The sequence below is a fragment of the Stegostoma tigrinum genome, chromosome 2, assembly GCF_030684315.1.
Source record: "Stegostoma tigrinum isolate sSteTig4 chromosome 2, sSteTig4.hap1, whole genome shotgun sequence".
NCBI lineage: Eukaryota > Metazoa > Chordata > Chondrichthyes > Orectolobiformes > Stegostomatidae > Stegostoma > Stegostoma tigrinum.
The window spans coordinates 145,874,686-145,895,076 of record NC_081355.1 but is presented as its reverse complement, the minus strand read 5'-3'; the positions used below and the strand labels follow the sequence as shown (position 1 = coordinate 145,895,076).

The following is a 20,391-nucleotide window of genomic DNA, read 5'->3' as shown; positions in this document are numbered from 1 at the left end:
TTCTGGGGCATTATATATTTTCTACAGAAAATACATGCTGTACTGCAGAAGTGATTTTAACTAAAATATCACAGGTTATTTGTATTTGTGGCAATATCAGGTACAGCCAACCCTGGGCACAATCAAAAGCACTTCCTATGGTTGGGTACTCATATATATTTTAGAAGATTATGTCGCTACAAAATTATCTGGGATATTTTTAGTGTTAAAGTTGTACATAATGTATTTGCTACTGTGCAAGGGCAACACTTTCTACTTTCTCTGGTTGAGTCAGTGTTATCTGGCACATAATCTGTGGATAGAGAATTTACCTTTCTTTCTCAGTGAAATGAGACTAAATGAAAGCATGTGACCTACACTGGTACAGTGTTAATCTTTCAAAATAACAATATCCTCATAAGACTCAAATCTCAGGACATTCATCTTCTTTGCGCTTTAAGAGATTTTCAAGTTTAAAACAGAAAAAAATTAAGAGCTGGCAATGAAATCACAGGTGCAACTGCATACATACAGATGGGTCACATCAACATATCTGCATCAGGACATCAACTTTCAAATAAGCAAGAAAGAGTCATTTTCTTTTTAAAAAAAAATTAAAAGGTCTTTCCTTAAAATGCTATTGATAAATCAATGCATATAGACACTTGGTGGCAGAGCACAGACCTGTGTCAGCTGGCAATAAGCACAGCCATTCACAAACAGATTCTTAAAAATATTTGAGTCCCTGTAGAACACCTTTGCTGTGGGACAATGCGGGTTTTAAACAAGGGCAATTGATTCTGTTTTTTTCTATCACGGGATTCATTAAAGAAAATGTTTGCTTTCATAGCACTGCACAATCAACTTTTATGCACATTAATGAATTAGGATATTTGGATATAGGGAAGATAATATATAATATTGCTTATCTGTAGTTACTCTAACAGCCCAAAGGAAATTCTGTCTACAATGTCACTAGAAAGTTGCTGCATCAAATAAGCTTAAACTCATGCAGCCCAAGGGAAATATTTTATTGCTTGATCTTACACTGATGACATTTTAATGACTACATCAGCTTTTCATTCTTTTCCATACAGCCTCATTTCATGATCCTTCCAAAGGTGTCATCCATCCTCAATCCTTTAATTGATTCCATGAACAATAGTACAACGTCTCCTCTTCTAACCTTCTGCGTCCCTTGGCTGAACACTGTACAATCTTGACTAGCTTTCAGCTAAGTCCTGGGCACGGTTATGATAATATATACTCTCATGTGCCTATCTCTGCCCTCAAGTCATCGGCTGTATTCCTCTGGCTACTTGCATTAAGTAATATCCCTTAAAGCCTTGCTAAATTCACTGTTTTATTACCTAGACTATATCTTCGGCCTTGCAGGCTCACTCACTAGTTTTTAAACTTCTACTTCCATGTCTGCTTCTGTTTACTCCGAATTACTCATCAGGGTCCCAGCCCCAATCTAGTTTAAATCATCCTAGCAGAAGTAATAAATATGCCCATGATGTTGGTGCTGTTCTTGTTCAAAGGCCTTCATATATTTACCAAAATGATAGGTGCCAAGAATTGGATATATATATATCCAATGTAATATAATAAAATGAGAGGCTGGATGAACACAGCAGGCCAAGCAGCATCTCAGGAGCACAAAAGCTGACGTTTCGGGCCTAGACCCTTCATCAGAGAGGGGGATGGGGTGAGGGTTCTGGAATAAATAGGGGGAGAGGGGGAGGTGGACCGAAGATGGAAAGAAAAGAAGATAGGTGGAGAGAGTTTAGGTGGGGAGGTAGGGAGGGGATAGGTCAGTCCAGGGAAGACGGACAGGTCAAGGAGGTGGGATGAGGTTAGTAGGTAGATGGGGGTGCGGCTTGGGGTGGGAGGAAGGGATGGGTGAGAGGAAGAACAGGTGAGGGAGGCAGAGACAGGTTGGAATGGTTTTGGGGTGCAGTGGGGGGAGGGGACGAACTGGGCTGGTTTTGGGATGCGGTGGGGGAAGGGGAGATTTTGAAGCTGGTGAAGTCCACATTGATACCATTAGGCTGCAGGGTTCCCAAGTGGAATATGAGTTGCTGTTCCTGCAACCTTCGGGTGGCATCATTGTGGCACTGCAGGACACCTCACGCCCCCGCCACAACCGCCCAAAGAGGATCTCCCTCGTTCTCACACACCACCCCACCAACCTCCGGATACAACGCATCATCCTCCGACACTTCCGCCATCTACAATCCAACCCCACCACCCAAGACATTTTTCCATCCCCACCCCTGTCTGCTTTCCGGAGAGACCACTCTCTCCGTGACTCCCTTGTTCGCTCCACACTGCCCACCAACCCCACCACACCCGGCACCTTCCCCTGCAACCGCAGGAAATGCTACACTTGCCCCCACACCTCCTCCCTCACCCCTATCCCAGGTCCCAAGATGACATTCCACATTAAGCAGAGGTTCATGTGCACATCTGCCAACGTGGTATACTGCATCCACTGTACCCGGTGTGGCTTCCTCTACATTGGGGAAACCAAGCGGAGGCTTGGAGACCGCTTTGCAGAACACCTCCACTCAGTTCGCAACAAACAACTGCACCTCCCAGTCGCCAACCATTTCCACTCCCCCTCCCATCCCTCAGATGACATGTCCATCATGGGCCTCCTGCAGTGCCACAATGATGCCACCCGAAGGTTGCAGGAACAGCAACTCATATTCCGCCTGGGAACCCTGCAGCCTAATGGTATCAATGTGGACTTTGGTATCAATGTGGACTTCACCAGCTTCAAAATCTCCCCTTCCCCCACCGCATCCCAAAACCAGCCCAGTTCGTCCCCTCCCCCCACTGCACCACACAACCAGCCCAGCTCTTCCCCTCCACCCACTGCATCCCAAAACCTGTCCAACCTGTCTCTGCCTCCCTAACCTGTTCTTCCTCTCACCCATCCCTTCCTCCCACCCCAAGCCGCACCCCCATCTACCTACTAACCTCATCCCACCTCCTTGACCTGTCCGTCTTCCCTGGACTGACCTATCCCCTCCCTACCTCCCCACCTATACTCTCCTCTCCACCTATCTTCTTTTCTCTCCATCTTCCGTCTGCCTCCCCCTCTCTCAATATTTATTCCAGAACCCTCACCCCATCCCCCTCTCTGATGAAGGGTCTAGGCCCGAAACGTCAGCTTTTGTGCTCCTGAGATGCTGCTTGGCCTGCTGTGTTCATCCAGCCTCACATTTTATTATCGTGGATTCTCCAGCATCTGCAGTTCCCATTATCCTATCTCATCTCTATATATCCAATGTATTTGGAAAGGTAAGGACTGATTAGGGACAGTCAACATTGGCTTTGAGGGCAGAGCAGTGGGCATGATCTATATGGACTTTAGTAAGGCATTTGACAAGGTTCCTCATGGTAGACGAGTTAGCTAGGTTAGATCACGTCGAATACAGGGAGAACTAGCTATTTTGATACCCAACAGGCTCAAAAGGTAACAAGGTGTAGAGCTGGATGAACACAGTGGGCCAAGCAGCATCATAGGAGCAGGAAGGCCCTATGATGTTGCTTGGCCCGCTGTGTTCATCCAGCTCTACACCTTGTTATCTCAGAATCTCTGGCATCTGCAGTTCCTGTTACCTCTGATACAGGCTCAAAAGGTAGAAGGGCGGTGGTGGAGGGCTGGTTTTCAGACTGGAGGCCTTGGCCAATGGTGTGTCAAAAGCTTTGGAGCTGGGTCCACTGCTTATATTTACATTAATGATTTAGACGTGAACACAGCCGGTACGGTTAGTAAGTTTGTGGATGACACCAAAATTGGGGGTTGTAGTGGACAGCAAAGGTGATTACTGCAGGGCACAACAGGATCAGATCAGCCAATGAGCTGAAGAGTGGAAGGCAGAGTTAATTTAGATACATGCAAGGTGCTGCATTTTGGAAAAGCAAATCAGGACAGGATTTATCGTAAGATCTTACTTCATCCTAAGATCCTGGGAAGTGCTGAACAAAGGCACCTTGGAGTGCATGTTCACAGTTCCCTGAAAATGGAGTTTCAGGTAGACAGGATAGTGGAAGTGGCCTTTGGTATGCTTTCCTTAATTAGTCAGTATATTGAGTATAGGAGTTGGGAGGTCATCTTGCATCTGCACAGGACATTGCTTAGGCCACTTTTGGATTACTGTGCGCAATTCTGGTCTTTCTCCTACGGGAAGGGTACAACATAAGGATATTATCAGTTTTGGAGGGTTTGAGCTACCTGGAGAGGATGAGTAGGCTGCAGCTATTTTCCCTGGAGCATCAGAGGCTGAGCGGTGACCATACAGAGATTTATAAAATCATGAGAAGGGCATGGCTGGGTAAATAGGCAAGGTCTTTTTCACCTGGAGTGAGGGGGGAGTCCAAAACTAGATGACATAGATTTAAGGTGACAGGAGAAAGATTTAAAAGGGGCTTAAGCAGCAATACAGAGGACAGTGTACGTATGGAATGGGCTGTCAGAGGAAATGGTGGAGGCTGGTACAATTACAACATCTAAAAAGCATTTGGATGGGTATATGAGTTAGAAGGATTGAGAGGGACATGGGCCAAATGCTGGCAAATGGGACTATAATTTAGGATATCTGGTCAGCATGGACAAGTTGGGCCAAAGGATCTGTTTTGGTGCTGTACATCTCTATGACTCTATATAACTGTAGTTAGGCACTATGCCCAATTGGGGTACAGTACTATCGTAAGTTGCTGATCTGTGGATCTGCAGTAAGGAGTTAATAATTGAGAAACAAATCCAAAACTTACCTTGGCAATTAACATGAAACAACAATCTATTAGTAAAGGAAAATTGCTGTCTTCAACTGGTATCAGCTACATGTGACTCTTCAACAGTTGGGTTGACCATCAACTGCCTTCTAAAATAGCCCAGCAAGATGCTAAGCTGTACCCAAGACGACAGCTCACCATGACATATGCAGGGACAATTAGGAACAGACAATAAAAACAAGCCTTGAAAGTAACAAATCTTGTGAATGAATTAAATTATTTCAGTAAGGCATTTGATAAGGTTCCCCATAGTAGGCTATTGTACAAAATGCGGAGGAATGGAATTGTGGGAGATATAGCAGTTTGGATCGGAAATTGGCTTGCTGAAAGAAGACAGAGGGTGGTAGTTGATGGGAAATGTTCATCCTGGAGACCAGTTACTAGTGGTGTACCAAAAGGGTCGGTGTTGGGTCCACTGCTGTTTGTCATTTTTATAAATGACCTGGATGAGGGCGTAGAAGGATGGGTTAGTAAATTTGCAGACGACACTAAGGTCGGTGGAGTTGTGGACAGTGACGAAGGATGCTGTAGGTTGCAGAGAGACAGAGATAAGCTGCAGAGCTGGGCTGAGAGGTGGCAAATGGAGTTTAATGCAGACAAGTGAGGTGATGCACTTTGGTAGGAGTAACCGGAATGCAAAGTACGGGGCTAATGGTAAGATTCTTAGTAGTGTAGATGAGCAGAGAGATCTCAGTGTCCATGTACACAGATCCTTGAAAGTTGCCACACAGGTTGACAGGGCTGTTAAGAACGCACACAGTGTTTTAGCTTTTATTAATAGAGGGATCAAGTTCCGGAACCAAGAGGTTATGCTGCAGCTGTACAAAACTCTGGTGTGGCCGCACTTGGAGTATTGTGTACAGTTCTGGTCACCGCATTATAAGAAGGATGTGGAAGCTTTGGAAAGGGTGCAGAGGAGGGTTACTAGGATGTCGCCTGGTATGGAGGGAAGGTCTTACGAGGAAAGGCTGAGGGACTTGAGGCTGTTTTCATTAGCGAGAAGAAGGTTGAGAGGTGACTTAATTGAAACATATAAAATAAACAGAGGGTTAGATAGGGTGGATAGGGAGAGCCTTTTTCCTAGGATGGTGACGGGGAGCACGAGGGGGCATAGCTTTAAATTGAGGGGTGAAAGATATAGGACAGATGTCAGAGGTAGTTTCTTTACTCAGAGAGTAGTAAGGGAATGGAACGCTTTGCCTGCAACAATAGTAGATTCGGCAACTTTAGGTACATTTAAGTCGTCATTGGATGAGCATATGGACATAAATGGAATAGTGTAGGTTAGATGGGCTTCAGATCGATATGACAGGTCGGCACAACATCGAGGGGCAAAGGGCCTGTACTGTGCTGTAATGTTCTATGTTCTAAATTACCAGAGATATTTTAGACAGGTCATGAAAACGACCATTGCTTCCTTGGTACACTTCTGAGCCGGATCACATCTCATCAAGTCCTGAGGGTTAACTAAACCCAAAAAGCATTTTTAAATAAAGCCATTATCCTCATGCACTCAGACCACAAGGAAATCACTGGGGTTTTCAGAGTTGAGCAGTTTACGTATTTGTCTCACACAACATGGTGCTGAAATAAGTACTTTTTTTATAATTACTTTTCATAACAACATATTTAGCAAAAGTAGCTCAATTATCTCTGATCCCCTCGCTTTCTTGCAATGATCTTGTCAGTAATGCAATACAATAGTACAAAGACAGTGTCCAAAGGCTCTAATTTCATTTAAAGTGACAGAACCAAGCTGTCAGTCATTTTACAATTAATGAAAGGAGCTCAGTTTGCAAAAGGCAGCCTTTTAAGAGGTGAAGTAGTTTATGGATATTCAGAAGAGGCCTGATGAGAGAACCTAGGAGAAATTGACATTCATTGACAAAAGAGATTAAGTAAAATATTATAGCAGCAGCCAAAGGGGTGAAAGAGTAAGAAAAGGAGACAATGAAGGTTGAAGAAGGCAGCCTTGTTGGCTGCGATGATTATGACTTTACAAGCTGTATTTTTTCAACTGGAAAGGACAAAGGAAAGTTTGACTTGTGTGACACCAAATAGATTGTAACAGTTAAAAGTCAAGCCATATGGTATGAAAAATGCACCAGCCACATTTCAAAGACTAACCATTTGGAGCATTTATCGGAATTGTTTGATTGACTTGGAAGAAGGCTTGGTGACAAACCAGACTAAGAGCAAGTTAGCAAAAGCCCGAGTCTCACTCCTGGGCCATGTCAGTGGACATGGACAGATGGCTCCAGGGGATGTGAAAACAAGGGTTACTGGGAAATTTCCTATACTATTGACAAAGACAGAAGTACTACAATTCCTGGCATTAAGGAGTTTTTAATCGAAGTTCGTACCAAATTTTAGCAGGACTGACTTATTGAAGAAGTGCAGAAAATTTCAGTGGGCGGAGGGATGTCAGAAGGCATTTGACAGCCTGACTGCTGTGTTAACCATTGTCCGAGTGTTAGCCACACCTAATTATGCAAAGTCATTCAAGGCGCCTATCAATGTGAATGATCTGGGTGTTGAAGACGAAAAGACAGAAAGACTCATTATTCAATTTTCTGGTAAAGTAACCAATGATCAGAAATATTCCAACATTGAGGAGACGACCTTGAGTTTGGTGTTGGTGTTGCAACATTTCCACATTTATATTCCTAGTAACGTGTAGGAGACAATATACCGATTATAACTGCTTAGAGTTTTTGGAAAAATTTAAGAATAAAAATTCCAGACTCTTTAGATGGAGCTTACTATTGCAGCCATTCAATTTGAAAATTATACATGTGGCAGGACAAGAGAACGTAATTATTGAGGTGATAATGGGAACTGCAGATGCTGCAGAATCCAAGATAATAAAATGTGAGGCTGGATGAACACAGCAGGCCAAGCAGCATCTCAGGAGCACAAAAGCTGACGTTTCGGGCCTAGACCCTTCATCAGAGAGGGGGATGGGGAGAGGGAACTGGAATAAATAGGGAGAGAGGGGGAGGCAGACCAAGGATGGACAGGAAAGAGGATAGGAGGAGAGAGTATAGGTGGGGAGGTAGGGAGGGGATAGGTCAGTCCAGGGAAGACTGACAGGTCAAGGAGGTGGGATGAGGTTAGTAAGTAGATGGGGGTGCGGCTTGGGGTGGGAGGAAGGGATGGGTGACAGGAAGAACAGGTTAGGGAGGCAGAGACAGGTTGGGCTGTTTTTGGGATGCAGTGGGGGGAGGGGAAGAGCTGGGCTGGTTGTGTGGTGCAGTGGGGGGGAGGGGACAAACTGGGCTGGTTTTGGGATGCGGTGGGGGAAAAGGGGAGATTTTGAAGCTGGTGAAGTCCACATTGATGCCATTGGGCTGCAGGGTACCCAAGCAGAATATGAGTTGCTGTTTCTGCAACCTTCGGGTGGCATCATTGTGGCACTGCAGGAGGCCCATGATGGACATGCTATCTAAAGAATGGGAGGGAGAGTGGAAATGGTTTACGACTGGGAGGTGCAGTTGCTTAATGCGAACCGAGCGGAGGTGTTCTGCAAAGCGGTCCCCAAGCCTCCGCTTGGTTTCCCCAATATAGAGGGAGCCACACCGGGTACCATGGATGCAGTATACCACATTGGCAGATGTGTGGGTGAACCTCTGCTTAATATGCAAAGTCATCTTGGGGCCTGGGATAGCAGTGAGGGAGGAGGTGTGGGGGCAAGTGTTGCATTTCCTGCCGTTGCAGGGGAAGGTGCCAGGTGTGGTGGGGTTGGAGGGCAGTGTGGCGCGAACAAGGGAGTCATGGAGAGAGTGGTCTCTCCGGAAAGCAGACAAGGGTGGGGATGGAAAAAATGTCTTGGGTGGTGGGGTCGGATTGTAGATGGGGGAAGTGTCGGAGGATGATGCGTTGTATCTGGGAGGTTGGTGGGGGGGGTGTGTGAGAATGAGGGGGATCCTCTTTGGGCGGTTGTGGTGGGGGCGGGGTGTGAGGGATGTGTTGCGGAAAATGCGGGAGACGCGGTCAAGGACGTTCTTGACCACTTTGGGGGGGAATGTAGCGGTCCTTGAAGAAATTGGACATCTGGGATGTGCGGGAGTGGAATGCCTCATCGTAGCAGCAGATGCGGCGGAGGAATTGGGAATACGGGATGGAATTTTTGCAGGAGGGTGGGTGGGTGGGAGGAGGTGTATTCTAGGTAGATGTGGGAGTCAGTGGGCTTGAAATGGACATCAGTTACAAGCTGGTTGCCTGAGATGGAGACTGAGAGGTCCAGGAAGGTGAGGGATGTGCTGGAGATGGCCCAGGTGAACTGAAAGTTGGGTTCGAAGGTGTCGTTGAAGTGGATGAACTGTTCGAGCTCCTATGGGAAGCAAGAGGCGGTGCCGATACAGTCATCAATGTAACGGAGGAAGAGGTGGGGTTTGGGGCCTGTGTAGGTGCGGAAGAGGGACTGTTCCACGTAACCTACAAAGAGGCAGGCATAGCTGGGGCCCATGCGGGTGCTCATGGCCACCCCCTTTGTCTGTAGGAAGTGGGAGGAATCGGAAGAGAAGTTGTTGAGGGTGAGGATGAGTTTGGCTAGGTGGATGAGGGTGTCGGTGGAGGGGGACTGGTCGGGCCTGCGGGATAGTAAGAAGTGGAGGGCCTTGAGGCCATCTGCATGCGGAATACAGTTGTATAGGGACTGGACATCCATGGTGAAAATGAGGCGTTGGGGGCCAGGGAATTGGAAGTCCTGGAGGAGGTGGACGGCGTGGGTGGTGTCACGGACGTAGGTAGGGAGTTCCTGGACCAAAGGGGAGAAAATGGAGTCCAGATAGGTGGAGATGAGTTCGGTGGGGCAGGAACAGGCTGAGACAATGCGTCGACCAGGGCAGGCAGGTTTGTGGATTTTGGGAAGGAGATAGAAACGGGCCGTGCGGGGTTGGGGAACAATGAGGTTGGAGGTTGTGGGTGGGAGGTCCCCTGAGGTGATGAGGTCACGAATGGTGTTGGAGATGATAGTCTGGTGCTCGGGTGTGGGGTCATGATCGAGGGGGCGGTAGGAGGTGGTGTCAGAGAGTTGGCGTTTGGCCTCGGCAATGTAGAGGTCAGTGCGCCATACTACCACTGCGCCACCCTTGTCTGCGGGTTTGATGGTGAGGTTGGGGTTGGAGCGGAGGGAGCGGAGGGCTGCCCGTTCTGCGGGGGAGGGGTTGGAGTGGCTGAGAGGGGTGGAGAGGTTGAGGCGGTTAATGTCTCGACGGCAGTTGGAGATGAAGAGGCCGAGGGAAGGTAGGAGGCCTGGGGGTGGTGTCCAGGAGGAGGACTTGGGTTGGAAGCAGGAGAAGGGGTCAGTGGAGGGAAGGTTAGGTTCCCGGTTGAGGAAGTAGGCGTGGAGGCGAAGGCGGCAGAAAAACTGTTCTATGTCCAAGCGTGACTGGTATTCGTTGATGTGTGGTTGTAGGGGGACAAAGGTGAGCCCCTTGCTTAGGACTTGTTGAGGGTTGTTTTAGATGGAGGTGTTCAGTGGTGGGAAAAAAATGGACTGAAATGGACTGCAGTGGTGAATGTTTCAATGCTTCGTCAATGTAGTGAATATGCATTGTAATGCACTAACAGCATAAGACCAAAGGTTTTAAAAATGAAGCCACCTTTGTATAACATAGAAAATAGGTACAGAAGTAGGCCACTTGGCCCTTTGAGCCTGCACAACCATTCAATACAATCATGATTGATCATGCAATCTCAGTATCCCATTTCCACCCTCTCCCCATACCCCTTGATCCCATTAGTGCAAGTGCCACGTCCAGGACCCTGTTGAATATATCTAATGAACTGGTTACAAAAGCTTCCGGTGGGAGAAAATTCCACAGGTTCACAACTCGGAGTGAAGAAATTCTTCCTTATCTCAGTCCTGAATGACTTGCCCCTTTAACTTAGACAGTGACCCTTTGTTCTAGACTTCCCCAACACTCGGGACATTCTTCCTGCATTCAGCCTGTCCAGTCCCATCAGGATTTTATATACATCTATGAGATCCCTGCCCATTCTTCTTAATTCCAGAAAGTACAAACTCAGTCGATCCAGTCTTTCCTCATGTCAGTCCTGCCATCCCAGGAATCCGTCCGATGAACTTCACTGCACGCCCTCAATAGCAAGAATGTCTTTCCACAGACTAGGAGGCCAAAACTGCACACAACACTCAAGGTGTCACCTCACCAAGGCCCTGTATAACTGCTGCAAGACATCCCATCCTTATGGCGTTACTCAAATCCTCTTGCTATGAAGAACAGCATGCTATTAGTTTTTCTCACTGCCTGCTGAACCTGTCAGCCAACCTTCAGTGACTGTTCCACCATGATACCCAGGTCTTGCTGCACCTCACCTTTTCCTAAACTGCCACGATTCAGATAATAATCTGCCTATCCTGTTTGTGTGACCAAAGCGGATGACCTCTCATTTATCCACATTACATTGACAGGGCAAATACTTGGCAATGCAGCCAGTGTCCAAGTTACCCTGCACCCTCTTAGCATCTTCACAGCACACACTGCCATCCATTGGGAGATTGCATTCAAATTCTTTCGTCCAAATCATTAACTGTCTATTGTGAACAGCTGAGATTCTAGCACTGAGCCCTGTGGTACCCCACTCATCACAGCCTGCTGCTCTGAAAGAACCCATTTATTCCAACTCTCTTCTTCCTCTCTGCCAACTAGTTCTCTATCCATGTCAATACATGACCTCCAATACCACAAGCTTGAATTTTCTTTACTAAATTCTTGTGTGGACCCTTGTCAAAAGCCTTTTGATGGTTCTTGTGTTTTAAAAGTCGGGGGCAGGGTGATGATACAATGGCCTCAAAGAGGTGTATTTTGTCCTGCTTTTTTTTTAAACATGAAGAAAGGTTGAGACAGAGGTACATAGCAGTCTGTCCCAAAGTCAATAAGCACCTTCTATGGGCTAAGTGCTGTTTTTAAGATGGAATAATAGAAGCAGCCTGAATGGGTGGGTCAATCTTCCTTGAAATCGGGACTTTTTTAAAAAAAAGTTTTAGCCTTCAGTAGTAGTTGCAGGGGTCTTGAAGCTGGATGCAGAAGCTCTTATTCCCCTCTGTTACAGCTAAAAACTGGGGTTCTCTTCCTACTGTTAGAATTGCATGCCAGACAATCTACTTTACTGAATTTGGCTTTGCAAGTATGTTTATGGGGTGTTACTATATTTGAACAGTCAGTCCATCAGTAGTGGTTTATATATACATTTTGTTAAGCATTTCAACAGAATTACAGTTAAGGAAAGTTTTTTTTTAAAAAAAACTGTATTTTAATTATGGTGCATAAATAAAGCATATTTTGTTTCAAGCCTGGTAGTTTGACCATTCGAATTGCATTCAGAATGCAATGCCTTACAATTATCTTTTAAATGAGAAAAAGTTAGGGTCTAGACTATCTTAACATATTTTGAAGGGGTTTGGTCTGCACAGTGGCTCAGTGGTTAGCACTGCTAAATCACAGCGCCAGAGACATGGGTTCGATTCCGGCCTCGGGTGACTGTCTGCGTGGAGTTTGCACATTCTCCCCATGTCTGTGGGGGTTTCCTCCGGGTGCTCCGGCTTCCTCCCACAGTCCAACGATGTGCAGGCTAGGTGGACTGGCCATGCTAAATTGCCTGTAGTGTTCAGGGGTATGTAGATCAGGGGGATAGGTCTGGATGGGATGCTCCTTGTGTCAGGTGTGGGTTTGTTGGGCCGAAGGGCCTGTTTCCACACTGGAGGGATTCTATGATATTCTATGAAATAACAAGAAGAACAAGTTTACAATTCTAAATTGCCCAGACAACAGGACATATTTATGCGTATCCTGTTCATTCTGCACAAGCAACTAGGAAAGGCAAAGTGGAGGTCACAACTGTGGAATTTCACAACATTCATATTGTCAACGTAATATATTGAGCAGAACTTGTCATTGTATTGTTGCCTCAGAATAATACTGGCATTCTTTGCCTCAGTTAATAAGCAGGTTGTCAATAGGATTTTGATAACACATTAATAAACTGAAAGGTCATGAATGAAGACCTATAAGCATTGTACAAAATAGCTCACAATTACCACTCCTCTATATTGACCTTTTGGTTGCAAAGCTGCGCAAGGATTCCTGCCACAACTGACCTTTATCAGTGACATTATTCATCAAAATATTTAGAAACTGACGGACACTTTCTTGTGCCCAAGGCACTATTCCATCTATTCAACTAATGCCATGAAAGTAGCCTGTGTCAGATCTGCAATAAGATGCTAAACATGAATTGAATCATAGTTTTACAGAAATAGTCTATAATTCATACAGCCAAAAAAGCACATTGATTCCTAAAATGAACCTACGACCGAATAAAACACTTCTATATAGACTATTTACAGGACATCTGATGAGTTACAGAAAAACTATTGCTTGTTATCTATGTTGTACATTGGTCTAAGATATTGAATAAATATTTTGCCTTATTGTAAAACTGTTCTTATGAACGCCACGTATCTTGTGATAGGCGATTAAGTTTATGGAACTTTTGCTATTTGTGGATTTTCTCAAAGCGAACTGACAGCTCTTGTTTTTACTGGCACTAATTTTTCAACTTCTCCAACTTTCACTGCTATTCCGTTTAGAGATAATAGGAATCCAATGAAAGATTCAGTCCTTCCTCATAACTGTAAATCACAAAAACATGCATCAAAAGATTCCAAGTCAAACTTCTGATGTGACTTGCTAGTCACTATAAACTGCTGAAAGAACAGCACTGTAGCGTTCATTAAGTAGATTTTGCTCAAAAGTCCTGGGGATACGTTTTGGCTACTTAATTTCTACTCTTTTGGTAAAATATCAACTTACCTCTGCAATCCCTGAGAGAACTGCTTTGTCCACATGCATCAGTACATGTTCATCTGTCTGGCACACTCCAAAAGACCATTCTGCACAACAGTGGTGAACCCAGCAGTGGCCTGTCAATGAAAAATTTAAAACGTCAAGCAACTGATAAAATTTTATTTTGCATTTTAAATAATTCAACATAATGAACTTGACTACCTACATACTTCCCTATACATGAGTAAAATAGCTCTTCGGATTTCCAGTTTCTTATTTCTGGCCTATTTTGAAATTTGCATAACTTCAGTTCTAATGGTCACTGTGTATTAGTTTAGAACTGAACAAGACACCGACATGACATGTGGTGTTAATTACTGAATCAGCACCAAGATAATAAAATGTGAGGCTGGATGAACACAGCAGGCCAAGCAGCATCTCAATCTCTCCGGAAAGCAGACAGGGGTGGGGATGGAAAAACGTCTTGGGTGGTGGGGTCGGATTGTAAATGGCGAAAGTGTCGGAGGATGATGCGTTGTATCCGGAGGTTGGTAGGGTGGTGTGTGAGAACGAGGGGGATCCCCTAAGGGCGGTTGTGGTGGGGGCGGGGTGTGAGGGATGTGTTGCCGGGAATACGGGAGACGCGGTCAAGGGCGTTCTCGATCACTGTGGGGGGAAAGTTGCGGTCCTTAAAGAACTTGGACTTCTGGGATGTGCGGGAGTGGAATGTCTTATCGTGGGAGCAGATGCGGCGGAGGCGGAGGAATTGGGAATAGGGGATGGAATTTTTGCAGGAGGGTGGGTGGGAGGAGGTGTATTCTAGGTAGCTGTGGGAGTCGGTGGGCTTGAAATGGACATCAGTTACAAGCTGGTTGCCTGAGATGGAGACTGAGAGGTCCAGGAAGGTGAGGGATGTGCTGGAGATGGCCCAGGTGAACTGAAGGTTGGGGTGGAAGGTGTTGGTGAAGTGGATGAACTGTTCGAGCTCCTCTGGGGAGCAAGAGGCAGCGCCGATACAGTCATCAATGTACCGGAGGAAGAGGTGGGGTTTGGGGCCTGTGTAGGTGCGGAAGAGGGACTGTTCCACGTAACCTACAAAGAGGCAGGCATAGCTGGGGCCCATGCGGGTGCCCATGGCCACCCCCTTAGTCTGTAGGAAGTGGGAGGAGTCAAAAGAGAAGTTGTTAGGGTGAGGACGAGTTCGGCTAGGCGGATGAGGGTGTCGGTGGAGGGGGACTGGTCGGGCCTGCGGGACAGGAAGAAGCGGAGGGCCTTGAGGCCATCTGCATGCGGAATGCAGGTGTATAGGGACTGGACATCCATGGTGAAGATGAGGTGTTGGGGGCCAGGGAATTGGAAGTCCTGGAGGTGGTGGAGGGCATGGGTGGTGTCACGGACGTAGGTGGGGAGTTCCTGGACCAAAGGGGAGAAAATGGAGTCCAGATAGGTGGAGATGAGTTCGGTGGGGCAGGAGCAGGCTGAGACAATGGGTCGACCAGGGCAGGCAGGTTTGTGAATTTTGGGAAGGAGATAGAAATGGGCCGTGCGGGGTTGGGGAACAATGAGGTTGGAGGCTGTGGGTGGGAGGTCCCCTGAAGTGATGAGGTCACGAATGGTGTTGGAGATGATGGTTTGGTGCTCAGGTGTGGCGTCATGATCGAGGGGGCGGTAGGAGGTGGTGTCGGAGAGTTGGCGTCTGGCCTCGGCAATGTAGAGGTCAGTGCGCCATACTACCACTGCGCCACCCTTGTCTGCGGGTTTGATGGTGAGGTTGGGGTTGGAGCGGAGGGAGCGGAGGGCTGCCCGTTCTGCGGGGGAGAGGGTGGAGTGGGTGAGGGGGTGGAGAGGTTGAGGCAGTTAATGTCTCGACGGCAGTTGGAGATGAAGTGGTCGAGGGAGGGTAGGAGGCCTGGGGGTGGTGTCCAGGAGGAGGAGTGTTGGAAGCGGGTGAAGGGGTCAGTGGAGGGAGGGTTAGGCTCCCGGTTGAAGAAGTAGGCATGGAGGCGAAGACGGCGGAAAAACTGCTCTATGTCCAATCGTGACTGATATTCGTTGATGTGTGGTTGTAGGGGGACAAAGGTGAGGCCCTTACTAAGGACTGACCGTTCGTCCTCAGTCAGTGGAAGGTGTTGTAGGGGGACAAAGTTGAGCCCCTTACTCAGGACTGAAAGGTGCTAGGGGTGATGGGGTTAGTGGGGAGTGTGGAGCGAACATGGGAGTCGCGGAGACAGCTATCTCTATGAAAGCAGATAGGGACAGGGAGGGAAATCTCTTTATTTGTGGGGTTGGACTGTAGGTGGCTAGGAACAATATGTTAGATACAGAGGCAGGTGGTGTGAAATGTGAGGACAAGTGGGATTCTGTCTTTACTTTTATTGGAGGGAGGGGATGAGAGGGCAAAAGTGCGGAAAATACAAGAGATGCAGTTGATGGCATTTTCGATCACCGGATTGGGGGACATTATGGCCCATGAAATAGGACGACATCGGGGATGTGCAGGAGTGGATCGCCTCATCTTGGAAGCGGATGAGGCAGAAGAATTGAGAGTAGGGGATCACATTCTTGCAGGAGGGTAGCTGAGGGGAGGTGTAATCTAGGTAGCTGTGGGAGAGTGGGCTTGAAATAAATGTCAGTTTTGTGGCGGTCAGCAGAGATGGAGTCAGAGAGGACCAGGAAGGAGAAGGAAGTTTGGAGATGGCCCAGGTGCATTTGAGGTTGGGACGAAAAGGTGTTAGTGAATTTGATGAACTGTTCAAGATCCTCATGGGAGCGCTGATACAGTCATCAATACAGTGCAGGAAGAGGTGGGGGACAGTGACAGCATAATAGCAAAAAAGCAGCTGTTCCTCACATCCTGCAAACAGGCAGGCACAGCTTGTGCTCATTCAGGTGTCCATGGCCACCCCATTACTCTGTAGGGTAAGGGTGAGCTCTGTTAATTGAAGAAGGTGTCGGTGGAGGGGGACTGTTTGGGCCTGCAGGACAGGAAGAGGCGAAGAACTTTTTAGGTGAGCTAATGGTGGAAATTGAGGTAAATGGATAAGAGCTTTTAGCCATTATGGAGACATGCTTATAAGATGATCAATATTAGAAGCTTAACATTTAGCAATATCTGACCTTTCAAAAAGGCTGGAGGGAAAGAAAAGGTAGTGGGAATTTCTATTAATAAGAGATGCTATGAGGACAATTGTTGAGAGAGTGAGTATCTAAACTCAGATGATGTAGAAGCCAATTGGGCGTCAGTAAAAACAGGAAGGAAAAGAAGACATTGGTAGACCGAGTAAGTAGCCCTTCAAACAGTGGACACACCATAGGAAATGAATAAATCAACAAATAATAGAAGCATGTCAAAAAAAGAATACAACAATAATTATACGTAACTTTAATCTTCATACTGATTGGGTTGAATCAAATTCGAAAGGGTAATTATGACAAATTCACAAAGTGCATTAGGGATAATTCCTAAAATATAGGTCATGCAGACAACCAGAGACCAGAGTATATAGGAACTGCAGACGCTGGAGAATCTGAGGTAACAAGGTGTAGAACTGGAAGAACGCAGCAAGCCAAGCAGCATCTTAGGGGCAGGAAAGCTGACGTTTCGGGCCTCGACCCTTCATCTTTTCTGATCAAGGGGTGAGGCCCAAAATGTCAGCTTTCCTGATCTTGAGATGCTGCTTGGCCTGCCGCGTTCATCCAGCTCTCCACCTTGTTATCGCAGAGACCACGTATCCCAGATCTGGTAATGTGTAATGAGGTATGTTTAATAAATGGCTTTAGAATAAAAGATCTCGTATGAAATTGTGATCATAACAGAGTGAATTGAATATTCAGTTTGAGACTGAGACACTTGGGTCACAAACAACTGGTTAACTTAAATAAGGAGAATTGCACCTAGGTGAGAATAGTGTTAGCAGTAGTGAACTGGATGAATAAATTAGCAAGAAAGGCAGTGAGCAACTAGCTAAAGATATTTAAAGGAGGTACCTTATTACACTTAGTAAAAATATATTTCAGTAAGGAGGAAAGATTCTGAGAGAGGGGGATAAACGTACCATGGTTAGCCAAGGAAATTAAGACCAGCATTGAGAGAAAAAGCATATAAGGATGCAAAAGTCAGTGATATCCCTAAAGACTAGGATAAATTCAGAATCCAGAAAAAGGCTAGGAACATCATAAACAGACACAAAGTAAACTAAGAGGGCTTACCAACAAAGCATACAAAAACTGATATAAGAGTTTCATAAAAGAAAAAGGCAGAGGTCAAAGTCAACAAAGGCCCCTGAGAAAATGAACCTGGAGGAGATAGTTATAGAGAACAAAGGAAAGGCAGAGGAGATAAATTGATATTTTGCCTGGGTTTTCACAATGGAAGATACTTCAAAAATCTCATAATACTAAACAATGGCACAAATTAAGTACTATCACCATCATCACAGTAGTATTATTAGACAAACTAATGAGGGTAAAGACAGAAAAGTCCCCTGATCCTGATGACATGCATTATTGTATCTCAAAAAAGATAACTATAGAAATAGATGATGTCTTGGTTGTAATTCTCCAAAAGTTTTGACTTCCGGAGAAATACTGCAAGGTTAGAAACATTGCCAGTGACACCTACTCAAAAACAGAGGGCTGCAAAAAGTAGGAACTATCAGTTGATAAAGCTACTGTATATTGGTTGAAAAGTGAAATTAATTATGAAGGAAGTAACAACAGCATTTTTGGAAAATCAAAATCTAATCAAGCAGAGTTGGCATGGCTTCGTGTTAGGGAAATCAGGTGACTAATCTGAACTTTTTGAGGAAGTCCTAGCCAATCAGATTGACAGGAACCAGAAAAAGTGTGCTTTTTTTTTGTTTATTCGTTGAGAGAGATGTGGGCATTTCTTGTTTGCCAGCATTTATTGCCCAGCTCTAGGTGCCCGTAAGAAGGTGACGATAAGCTACCTTCTTGAACCACTGCAGTCTTCCTGGGTGGGTGGACCCACAATGCCTTTAGGGAGGAAATTCCAGAATTTTAACCCAGTAACACTGAAGGAACACCAATATATTTCCAAGTCAGGGTAGTGAGTGGATTGGAGGGGAAACTTCAAGATAGTGGTGTTCCCAAATACCTGCTGCCCTTGTCCTTCTAGACAGAAGTAGCTGTGGGTTCAGAAGGTGCTGTCTGAGGATCTTTGGTGAATTTCTGCAGTGAATCTTCCTATGTGTCTAGCAAGACCCTAACCACTGGAAAGTTTGCCCCAATACCCACTGATTCCAGTTTTGCTAGGACTGCTTGATGCCACACTCGGTCAAATGCAGACTTGATGTCAAGGTCTGTCATTTTCGCCTCACCTCTGGAATTCAGGTCTTTGTCGGTGTTTGAACAAAGGCTATAATGAGATTAGCTGAGTGACCCTGGTGGAACCCAAACTGGGCATTACATGCTGCTTGGATGCACTGTTGATGGATCCTTTAAATCAATTTACTGATGATCCAGAATAGACTGACCAGAGTAAACTGATGGAGGTAACTGGCCGGGTTGGATTTGTCCTGCTTATAGTACAGGACGTATTTAGGCAATTTTCCACATTTTCGGGTAGTTACCAATGTTGCAACTATACTAGAACAACTTGGCTAAGAGAGTGGCAAGTCCTGGAGTGCAAGTCTTCAATACTATTGCCGGAATGTTGTCAGGGAGTGCTACTGAATTAGCTGAAGACGGCTCTGTAATTGCTGGGGACCACTGGAGGAGGCCAAGATGGGTCATCCACTCGGCACTTCTGGTTGAAGATTAACTGCAAACGCTTCAGCCTTGTCTTTTGCGCTGACGTGCAGTGCTCTCCCCTCATCAAGGATGGGAATATTTGTGGAACCTCTTCCTCCAGTGAGTTATTTAAATCATCCAACACCATTTACAATTAGCAGTGGGAGGACTGCAGAGCTTGGATCTGATTCATTCGTTGTGGGATTGCTTAGCTCTGCCTATCACTGGGTGCTTATGTTGTCTGGCGTGCAAGTAGTCCTGTTTGGTGGCTTCATCAGGTTGACAGCTCATCTTCAGGTATGCCTGCTGTTGCTCCTGGCATGCCCTCGGCATGCCCCTCTGCATTCTCTATTGAACCAGTGTTGGTCCCCTGGCTTGATGATAATTATTGAGCAGGGTATATGCTGGACCAAGAGGTTAAAGATTGTGCTGAAGAACACTTCTACTGATGCTGATGGCCCACAGCGCCTCATGGATGTTCAGCCTTGAGTTGCTATATCTGTGCGAAGACTATCACTGTGCTAAATGGGACACACAACATGATGGAGGTTATTCTCAACGTGAAGGCAGGACAACGTCTCCACAAGGACTGTGCAGTAGTCGCCGTTACCAAGTGTTATGGACAGATGCATCTACAGCTGGCAGGCTGGTAAGGATGAGGTCAAGTATGTTTTTCCCCCCTTGTTGGTTTTGTCAACACCCACCACAGACCCAGTCAAGCAACATCCTTTCTGACCCAACCAGCTCAATGAGTAATACTGCTACCACTTCACTCTTGCTGGTGGAAAATTAAACGCTCACCCAGAGTACATTCTGTGCTCTTGCCATCCTCGGTACTTCCTCTAAGCAATATTCAACATGGAGGAGTGCCGACTCATCAGCTGAGGAAGCATGGTATTTGGTCATCAGGAGGACATTTCCTTGCCCACGTTTAACTTGAAGCCACGAGACTTCATGGGGTCGGGAATCAATGTTGAGGACTCCCAGGGGTAACTCCCACCCAACTCTCTACCACTGTACCACCATTTCTGCTGGGTTTGTT

The 20,391-nt window shown here is 46.1% G+C and overlaps 1 protein-coding gene across 14 annotated transcripts in view; it reads right to left on the bottom strand.

Annotated features, from left to right (window-relative positions):
* kmt2ca (lysine (K)-specific methyltransferase 2Ca) overlaps positions 1-20,391 on the bottom strand; it is a 489,348-nt gene that overhangs the window by 236,049 nt on the left and 232,908 nt on the right. For all 14 annotated transcript variants that reach the window (XM_059639788.1, XM_059639789.1, XM_048520987.2 and 11 more), the window contains one exon: positions 13,626-13,735. In XM_059639788.1, the coding sequence (XP_059495771.1) occupies positions 13,626-13,735 (110 nt within the window). The remainder of the gene's footprint in view (positions 1-13,625; positions 13,736-20,391) is intronic.